General features: G+C 37.9%; 1 protein-coding gene across 1 annotated transcript in view; it reads right to left on the bottom strand.

The window, feature by feature from the left end:
• Positions 1 to 6,360: 6,360 nt before the first annotated feature.
• Positions 6,361 to 11,212, bottom strand: part of galr1b (galanin receptor 1b) — a 43,719-nt gene continuing 38,867 nt past the window's right edge. The window contains exon 3 of the mRNA XM_043707031.2: positions 6,361 to 9,906. Within this exon, the coding sequence (XP_043562966.2) occupies positions 9,589 to 9,906 (318 nt within the window). The 3' untranslated portion in view covers positions 6,361 to 9,588. The remainder of the gene's footprint in view (positions 9,907 to 11,212) is intronic.

Raw genomic sequence — 11,212 nt, 5'->3', positions numbered from 1 at the left:
ACATCAGCTCTGATGAAAAGTCATCCAGACTCGAAACATTAGCTTTCTCTATCTTCATGGATGCTGCCTGACCTGCTGTGATTTCCAGCAATTTATTTTTTGTTTTCGGTACAGATTCCACCATCTGTAGTAATTTGTTCCCTCGTGAAGGGCTTCATATAAGGGAATCCTCCCTCTTTCCCATTGGGAACCTGGGCTGGAGAGTGTTGCATGCAGCTGCAATAAGTATTTAAGTAGGTTCACTGGATACCTTCTAAATATCATTGCGGTGGCATGGATTTTCATGTTCTCATGCTTTTATTTGCAGTTATTTCAAGGGGCTGCTTTTTAACTTTATTGGTTGGACCTCTACCCCATGCTCCCAATCTGTGGGCAGTCTATGCAGGGTTTTGTTTTGGAGGGACCACTGACAGCTTAAAATGCCTGCTCCTAGACCTCTCATAGGTGGATATCAACAGGTCTGGGCAGCTAGCAGTGGAGGAGTCCGTGTGGGTGTCTCCTCTCTGCCATGGCTGCATTGTGCTTGGAGAGGGATCATGAGAAGTCCAACAGTATAGTAGAGGCCTTTGAGAGAGGTGGAACCACAAAGGTATTGTCACCCTGACCTGAATTTAAGTGCCTTGAGAGGGCTGTCTAATTGACTTTTTGTAATCCTTTTAAGATTAGATTAGATTTCCTACAGTATGGAAACAGGCCATTCAGCCCAACAAATCCACACCGACCCTCCGAAGAGTAACCTGCCTATACTCAGTCACCTACATTTACCCCTGACTAATGCTCCTAACACTATGGGCAATTTAGCATGACTAGTTCACCTGGCCTGCACATCTTTGGATGGTGGGAGGAAACCAGAGCACCAGTGGGAAACCCATGTAGACACTGGGAGAGTGTACAAACTCCACACTGTCAGTTGCCCGAGGCATAAGAGTAGAGTGATGGATGGTACTGTGCGTTAGAACAGGGTGTCCTGTTATCCAAGGTGTGGCTGAGCAATCACCTCTTGGGCTGACTTCAAACATGACTGCAGCACAAAATCTGTAATGCTGAAGGCCTGAGGGGTGCTGAACGGAGAAGTCAAACCGAAGCCCTGATTGCCTGCTGTTATTTCAAAGATAATCACAGGAGTTCTCCCCAATTCCTTACCAATATTAATCCCTCTGCCACCTTCACTAATGAACACTTGCTTGTATTTATCACCTAGCTGCTTCTAAGAGCTTGCTGTTTACCAAAGGTCTATAAAGCACTTGTGAATTTCACAGAGATGTACAGCACAAAAGTAGACCTTTCAGTCCAACTGAACCATGCTGTTCAGATATCTTAAATTAATCTAGTCCCATTTGCCAACATTTGGCCCATATCCCTCTGAACCCTTCTTATTCATGTACCCATTCAGATGGCTTTTAAATGTTGTAATTGTACTTCTTCTGGCAGCTCATTCCATCACGCATCACCCTCTGTGTGAAAAGGTTGCCCCTTAGGTTCCTTATTTTCCCCTCTCACCTTAAACTTATGCCCTCTAATTTTGGAATCTTCTACCCTGGGAAAAAGACCTTGTCTGATAACTCTCCCCATGCTCCTGTGATTTTATAATTGTCTATAAGGTCACCCCTCAGCCTCTGACACTCCAGGAGGATAAAAGTCCTGTCTATTCAGCCTCACCCTATAGCTCAAACTCTCTAACCCTGGCCAGATCCTTGTAAATCATTTCTGCACCGTTTCAAGTTTAACAATATCTTTCCTATAGCAGAGAGACTATAACTGAAGGCAGTATTCCAAAAGTGGCCTAACCAATGACCTGTACAGTCACAAAATGACATCCCAGCACTTGCACTTAATTGGCTGGAACAATGAGTATATGAAATACCTGCTTCAGTACCCTGTTACCAGTGACACCACCTTCAAGGAACAAGGGCTCTTTGGCAACACTCCTCAGGACCCTACCATTAAGTGTCTAAGTCCTGCCCTGATTTCCCTTCCCAAACTACAACACATTGCATTGAGCTTAATAAAACTCCATCTGCCCCTGTTTGGCTGTAAAAGGTGCTGCATGAGCAGGTCAGAGTTCATCCTTGATTAGTTGTATCAGTTTGTCTAACCGACGTAAGGAACTGAGTAAGTCTGGTAGAATTGGAATTAAACATGGCAGATAAATTCTAGTATGATAATTTCATGCATCGTAATTCAGAAAAATCTCTTGCTGTACCCTTTTTAGGTCCAAATTGGATGACCTCTGATTTGCCTACATTGGAATCCCGTTTTGCACATGTCTCTGCTTATGATGTTGCCTGTCTTTATGCCATCAGCAAGTTGGGATATATCACTTTCTATGCCATCATTAAGTTAGTGATAAGTAGTGGGGCACCTTCAGTAATTTCCTGCCAATTTGGGGACCTGCTCATTATTCCTATTGTGTTCTGCTCAGCCAGATTCCTTGCCAGTGCAATAATTTGTCTATTATTCTTAAACTTCAACTTTAGCTAGCTCACTCAGTGAGGGACCTCATTAAAGTCTCTCTCCAAATCCATATAAATACCATCCGTAGACATTCCCTTGTTTGCTTCATGCTCTTCAAAATAAAAGTCAAGTTTTGTCAAGCATGACCTGCACCTTATAAATCATGCTGGATCTCAATCTTCACTTAATGTCTCAGCCTCACAATCTCCTTTAAGAAGTTCCTCAAAATCTTCCTCATTAACCAAGCTTTGGTCATGGCTCTAAATAGCTTTTTTTATATTTCAGTATTAAAATTTGTTTGTGAACACTTGTGTGGTGCATTTTGGGATATTTCACTGGGTTAAGGGCATTATACAATTGCAAGTTATTGATAGGATAAATGGCTGTTCTAATTCTACAGGTCTGTCTTTTACAGAATCTTAGATGCTTAATTGAAGGAGGAGGCCATTTGGCCCATTGCCTGACCTAGCTGAGAAACTGCTATTCAATGAAATCCTACTGTTCAGATTTTGGTCCACGGACTTGTAGGTTACAGCATTTCCAAGTGCAGTTTCAAGTACTTTCAAATGTGTTCAGGGTTTCTGCCTCTATTATCATTTCAGGCAGTGAGTTCCAGGCTCTCTTGTGTTATCCTGCACTCTTTTTAACTCTGAGCAGTCTGTTCTTTCACCAAAAACAATTATGTAAACATATTTTAATTCAAAACCACAATTACAAATTCTTGTCTAATTGTATTTTAAGTCAGCAGTCACACAATACCAAGTCATAGTCTAACAGGTTTATTTAGAATCACAGGCTTTTGCAGCACTGCTCCTGAGAGCTTGTGATTTCAAATAAACCTGTTGGACTATAACCTGGTGTCGTGTGACTGCTGACTTCGTCCACTCCAGTCCAACACTAACACCTCCATGTCAATTGTATTTTAATCATCACAATTAGCCAAAATCATTTTAGAAGAATTAACATGTCTGAAAAGTTAATAGGATCTTGAGTGCTTGTGAATTCATATGAAGAAAACTGATAAATATTTGAGGACTTGACTTCATAAATAATGCAAAATTATTCTTAATCATGGCATCAAGATGTAAGGCACAATGAGAGGATGGTGGACAGCTAAGATTTAATTACATTCTTAAATAATTCCAGAAATAACTAAATGAACATCTGGCTCACCTGAAAAGTTGAAGTGTGACTAGAAAAAAAAAGTTGTTATTCCAATTCTGAATTTCAACGAACAAAGACTTAATTTTTGGAACATTTGCTTGAGATAACTAGTACTTTAAAATGTCTTTTAAAGTACTAGTTATCTCAAGTGAATGTCCCAAAAATTAAGTCTTTTTAGGCCAAATCTATTAGGATGATCTGTTTTCCTCCTATCAATTTTCTATGAATTCTGAACCATTTTTGTGATAATTTGCAGGAATAGCAATGCCAGTGTTCATTAATTTCCCATGTTTCTCTCCTTCCCTGCAGGAAAACAGCTTGGTCAGTATGTAATGTCCTCCCCACAGTGTGATTGGTGGTGTGTGTGTGTGTTCATGTAAATTGGGGCTGTGGGATGGATGGTAGTGATTGTGGGGTTGGGCTGAGGACCCTCTTAGCTCCATGCCATTTACTACGGCATGCTTTCCCTAAAAGCAGCATTGTAGGGCTATCACCAGCTTTCCAGCCAACAGGCAAGACACCGGTTGCCCTCATTAAATCATGACCCTCATCCCACGTGGTACCTTTTGACTGAGATTGGGAACTCACTTCACAAGATATCTCAAGATGTCACCCAGTATCATATTTCTGCACCAATGCACTGGCAAGCTCTTTCTACTGAACCATCATGGATGGGGCAAAGTTCCACAGATCACTGTTAGAAGATTATTTTAAGATGCAAGACAAGTCTTTTTCATTTGAAACCAAAACAGAAATTGCTGGAAAATCACAGCGGGTTTGGGCAGCATCTGAGGAGAGAAATCAGAGTTAGTTTTTCAGGGCATTTGACCCAAAACGTTAACTCTGTGTTCTGTCCACAGATGCTGCCAGACCTGCTGCGTTTCTCCAGCAATTTGTTTTTGGTGCTAATTTCCAGCACCTGCAGCTCTTTCTCTTATTCACTTGAATCCACTTTGAGATTTCTGCTTTCTTGCATGCATTAGGAAATAAAAAAACTCAAGAAATGAAAACATTTTTCAGCAATGGGTCTAGAATTGGTGTACCAGTAACAATTTAATTATGTCAACCATAAACAGCTCAACATTATCAACTCACAATGCAGACAGTGTACTTAAACAACATTATCAAAGTAGAATCATGTACCTTCATGGAATCATTCATCCAGAGAACTGTACAATTTGTTGTCATGTAAAATCTTAAACACTGCAAATCTGTATTGAATATACATTAAAATATTTTAAAGGAACCTTAGGATTTCAGTCCTTCTTGCAAATGTCAATTCACTTTATAAATCTCAGTCATAAGTGTATTATTCTGACTTGCAGGAATTCTTTTTAAAACTCACAAATACTAATGGATGCTGAACAACACTGATACTTGATTTTGTACACATCCAAGCTTTAGTTGCTGTTTCTTTCAGGCAACCAAAGACAGTAGACAATATTAAATATTTCTGAGATTATGCAAGTAAAGGTTAAAAATGTATATGTTTGAACAGTTGTGTAGAATTTCAAAAAGAAAACCTTGCCTTGTTCAGTTATTTATAATTAGTAGCAATATCATGAAAACCTCTTTCGATGAATATGTGAAGAAACACATTATTCATGTCGGCTACAGAAGCCATCCTATTCTGTCTGAACTTTTAGTCATTCTACCACACTGACAAAAATTTATCCATGAAGTTATCACAATAGACTGCATTTGAAAAACAACTATTTTACTCATTCGTTATATTTTCTTTTCATCCTCAGTTTGCAAATTTCTCTCTGTTAGCTCCAGGAAACCATTACCATAAAGATGCCTCAGCCTTCCTGTTTGGATTAGTACTGTTTAAACATCTCTTCAATAACCTTAAATGGTTATTTGCAAAGGTTGAGAGATCTGAGAATCCCAGAAAGTTTTGCAGCTTAGTTTTTGTTTGAATGGTGCTAGCTAGTTCTTTACACCAAGATTTAGATGTGAATTTGTAATTACATGCTGATAAAGTACCCAGCCTCAACATTACAGTGTCCATCATCCACATACATTAATGACCAGTTGTACTAATTAAAAGGAACTCTTGAATATCGAAGAGCAATGAAAATATCTTGGTGCACAGTAGCATACAGTAGCGCTGCCATTAAATTGGCGTGGGCTTGGATGATTGATGTCAATTATAAACCTAATGACAACACCCTGCAAGCAGGTACATTTCCCTAATGGGTTGTTCCTTCCTTAAGCTTAATATCAGGATTTTCAAACCGTTAGGAGGCAGACAGGTAGCCTCTCCCAGGCTAAAGTGGGCATAACCACGATATTTCCCAACACAACAGGTTACATTACAATCCAGCCCAACAATTTCTATCAGAATCACAGAATGCAAGGCTGCAGTGTTGAACTACCAGATTTAATATTGTTTAATTAGTTAATAATTAAAGTCTTATTGAAAAGCATATTTTTGCTGCTTGGAGCCACACCTGCCAGGAAATCTGTTGGCATGGCTTGCCAAGTATGTCTGCCTTGCACTACCCTCTCACTCCCACTGTAGCTCATCACAACTGCATTGTGTCAGTGTTATCATCATCCAGTAATTCCTAGATCAACCAGTCTTTCGGCTTGCCTCCACTTTGCCCTCTGATCTCTGTAACTTTTCAGCTCTCACTGATTTGCTTAGTATTCTATTCCTATCAACACAAAAAAAAAAGGCTGGAGATTAGGAATACAAAGATTTTTAAACACTTTAAAGATTTTAAACTAATAAAAGCATGGCAGAAGAAAGGAAAATTATTTGTTGCACTAATTTGTGAACAGGATTATATGGTTGTGAGCTCATCTGAGTGTACAATTTGATCTTCTGAATGTGAAAAGCTGTCAACATAAAACTTAAACAAAGCTCTCAGTGCAAGTGGTTTATTAGTCAATTATAAATTATATAAATATACATGGTATAAATATTGAAAAGTTAACTAATCTAGCAAAGGAATGCTGAGCATCTCTGCTTAATAAATTGAATGACAATATCTTGCGTTATCCATGAGAACTAGCTTGACAATACTCTTCTATTCATTGCGTAGCAACATCAATGCTTCATAATCTATCTGAAAAAGCAGTATTGAACCTATCATTAAATGGCCACTTTTCCCACTTCCAATATTGGCCCATAGATCCCATTTGAGTTCGATATTTGATTTGTCTTCACTTTTGCCTGGCACTTCTTCCTTGAGCAAAGGGGGAACAACTATTAATTTCTTTACTCCCACTTGGCATAAATTAACTGGAAGTTGCTGAATTTCTATAAACTTTAAATTCTTTAAGCTTCTTGAAATGCACCAAAGTAAATAAAGAAAAATCGTCTGCAAAATTAGAATTGCAACATTGGCAACTCTAAGCAGCAACTATTGAAGATACATGTTACTGAAGACATTAACACAGTAGATTCATCTGTTTTAAACAAATAAAGTTAATAGATGTTTTAATACATTTCCCAATAAAGTGGTGTCAAGCTGATAAATCCCTTTATTTGAATAGAATCTGGAGATTTAATGAGACTCTCTCTGGGATGTAGTAATATTTAGCAGGGAACAAGAAAATCACAGGATTAGGATTAAGAGGGAGAAGTAGGGGTTTACTCATCCAATTTTTTTAGTATTATTTGTGCCTTTCTTAGCGACAAAGTGTTGAAAAATAAAACAAAAGCCTTTGTCAGGAAGATCAAAGTGTGAGATCATAATGGGACTTTAGGTTTTTTAAACATATCTACTGTCACATTATGTTATTCTCCATGTTATGTACAATTACGTATTATTTATTTAAAGCAGGTTATTTTCCTTGTTTTTACAAAGTATTGGTCATAATGCATCATGACTAGATGCAACTCGTAGTAAAGATAATTTAACAAAAACCTTTGGCATGCTGTGCTCATTCCTGCTGCCATAGTTTCTGCAGTCTCAGTGTCCCTCTGTGTGGGACAGCGAATTAAAACCATTACCTTTTATGCAATATTAATCACTGCTTGAACAGAAAAAACTCATTTGCCCACTGCATACCACACTGGTCTGCACAGACACACACACACACTCTGAATAATACATCTTGTGACTCGGAAGTATGAACTTTTGGTGGAATTGATACTTCCACCTCAAAAAGGAAGTAAAATATGTGGTAACATCAGTTGTTTGTTATTTAATGCCATCAGTCTATTCTTTGACAAGTAGTTTCAACCACTGGAGTATGCAGAGGAATTAAACATATTGGATAAAAAAAGCAGATTTTCTCTCTCGAAGTTTAAAATTCAGATTATTTTGTTATCCCTACTTGTTCCCTTCCGTGGTCATAAAGGTGAAGTCAGTGTTTGCGAATGAATCACTTCAGGCAATAAAAATGAATTATAAAGTCTCTTCTCTTCCTCAACCTCAACAGCATTACTTGCTGCACCAGGATTAAATCATTGAGGGGTGACCTTATAGGAGGTTTATAAGATCACGAAGAGTATGGATATGATGAATAGCTGAGGTCTTTTTCATGGGGGTAGGGAGTCCAAAACTGGACAGCATAGGTTTAGGATGAGAAGGGAAAGATTTGAAAAGGACCTCGGGTAGCTTTTTCAAGCAGAGGGTGGTACATGTATGGAATGAGCTGCCAGGGAAAGTGATGGAGGCTGGTACAATTAGAACATTTAAAAGGTATCTGGATGGATATATGAATAGGAAGGGTTTGGAGGATATGGTCTGAATGCTGACAAATGGAACTAGATTAGTTTAGGTCATCTTCAGTATGGACGTATTGGATTGAAGGGTTGTTTCCGGGCTGTAAGACTTTGAGGCCTGAGATGAATGGCTAGTAAAGACCAAAATCATAAACAGTTGGATGTCAACTTAAAATTAAACTGAAAAGATGTAAATGTGTTTACTTAGGACCTTTAATAGCTTAGATTGACTACATTCCCAGTAGCATGGGCTGGGTTGAGAAGTGGATGCAAAATCATTGTATGAACCACTCTTCTACTAAGTTGGAATCAGTTTTATTGGCTACTAATCTTCTCAGTACAGTCACTGTGTAATTGCTAACTTGGAACAGTCAAAGAGAGATTAACAATTCATTACTCTGAAATAGACAATCATTTGGTTCAGAAATTTATTTCTAATGAAAATCGCTGACAGAACTACAGTGCAATGGCCTTGATTAGAGCCCGATTTCAAATTTTTCTTCTATCATTTTAGCCACTAACATCATAATTATTTATTGAATTTATTCAGGTGAAACTATGGCAACATTGATGAATGAAACTCTAGTTTCTTTCTTAGACGGTCAAGCTTCTTGTACAAAGGATCAAGTCTGACTGGATGAAATTAAATCAAGTCAACTATATCTCGTTTAAATCAAAACAAACTGAATTTAGAAACCAGTCTGGAATTCAACTAGATTCAAATTGAGCTAATTGGATTGAGTTGTCATCCACATTTACAAGCAACAACCCAAACTTTTAATATTAAATAAGATAAACACTAAAATTGTCATAGAAACAACAGTATTCAGTGTAACTTCATTTTTGGTGTCAATACACCAGCATTCTAAAAAAAGTCGTTATATAACTGATTAGAATTTTCTTCAGTTATTTAATTTATCTCATCATATCTCCATACCTCAAACTACAGGGGTACTGAACACCATATTCACTCAACCCCAAGCAGACAAGTGAGAACTTTTATTAACTATTTCTGAGCTTCAAATGGATTTTCAGATAGTGCTGGAACCACCCATGAGGCTATTTGATACCCCTTTTTAATTTATATATCATGAACATGCCTTGGGACATGAACCATCTGGATCAACACAATACTGACATCTGTTGACATCATCATCAATTGTTCTGAACATTTGAGTTCTTGATCCAGTATTTTGACTGCTTGTTCTCACCAGATGTGCTATTTCAGACTGCACAGGCATGGCCTCCATGCTTGGTCACAATACTCAGAATAAAGTGCAATGGCTTCAAGCATTCGTTGTTGAAGGTGTTGTCGAAAAGTTCTCCATTCGAATCCTGACCACTTTCTCCTCAATGGGTTGTGGGAAAGGGAATTTGCAACTGAAGACTTGGCGGCTGGCTTTCCGAAAATTTTCCGAGAGGAATGCATATATTATGGGATTAATGCAGGAGTTCCCATACGTCATGCAGTGAGAGATGATCCTGAAGGCGAACGATGCATCGTTCAGGGGAAAATACCCAAATTCAACCCACATGTTTATGATATGGTGGGGCAGCCAAGACAGAAGAAACACAGCAACAAGCAGCATCACAGTCTGGGCAGTCTGTGAAAAGAGTAAAAGGGTAAAATCATATATCTTCATAGTTACCAAAGTGCTAATATTAAAGTCACAATGACATTATTTGATTGCAAAAGGCATGGATGCATTCCATGTAGATAATCTTAATTATCTGAATTGTACAAATTTGTATCTTAGCCATTTGGCAGTTTAGAAATTAAATATTGCAGAAGAAAGTAAAGCTTTGACTGTACCCAATCAGCTTGTAAAACAATAACCAACATTAGATAGGATTCCTCAATTGGACAGCATTTGCAGCATAATTCTGAATGTGGGAAGAATTACAGTGATAATTAATTTAGAATTGTTAATTGGGCTTGCAGTGTGGCACATTTGCGTGTCTGTATATATTGACAGAAAGAACATATAAAAACAGCGTCTGTTTCAACTCAACAGAAGTAAGTGACTGCAATTTGCTGATTCATTTCTTAAGCAATGCACTCACCAATCAGAGTCAATCTGTCTGGTTTAAAATTCAATCAAGTGAACGACAATCATCATTAATTGGTGCATTCTTTATTAAAAATCCCCAACCAAAGTCAACTTTTGCCAACCAATTGGCACTATCCTCCAATGCAGTTTTGCCCTCGAATTGATATTCTTGCAAATTGCCCTGATTAATTTAAGACACAAAGCTTCAATACAATGTTTCTTTTCTAGTAATACCCAGCTCAGTTTCTTTGACTTAGTTTTAAAATACATTTGTAGAATGTTTTGATTTTCCCAGTATTCACTCACTTTAGGCATCAATACTATTTGTGTTTATCATTTAAATCACCTTATGTTCAGCATCAAGTCCTTAGTTAAATACAAAGTTAAAAATCACACAATACCAGGTTATAGTCTAACAGGTTTAATTGGAAGCACTAGCTTTCAGAGCGCTGTTCCTTCATCAGGTGGATACTCCACAACCACCTGTTAAACCTGTTGCACTATAACCTGGTGTTGTGTGATTTTTAACTTTGTACACCCCAGTCCAAATATCCGCATCTCCAAATCTTTAGTTAAATACAATCTTTGAGTTAATTAAGGAGTTATTCAGAGCAACAAATGTGCTTGCTCCTTCTCCAATTTAAGAACAATCTTATTGTGCTAGTATGAATTTTTCAATATCCTGAAAGACATTACGATTGCCTTACAAACTGAAGATTTAAATTTCCAGAGGCCACCTCAAATGAATCATATAACAGTTGTGAAACATGAAAGGGTTCAGAAAAGATTTACAAGGATATTGCCAGGGTTGGAGGATTTGAGCTATAGGGAGGGGCTGAAGAGGCTGGGGCTGTTTTCC

This window comes from Chiloscyllium plagiosum, unplaced genomic scaffold (assembly GCF_037043375.1).
Source record: "Chiloscyllium plagiosum isolate Xiang-an unplaced genomic scaffold, Cpla_swu_hap1 HiC_scaffold_17, whole genome shotgun sequence".
NCBI lineage: Eukaryota > Metazoa > Chordata > Chondrichthyes > Orectolobiformes > Hemiscylliidae > Chiloscyllium > Chiloscyllium plagiosum.
The sequence above is the reverse complement of the archived record's forward strand: the minus strand, read 5'-3'. Positions and strand labels throughout refer to the sequence as shown.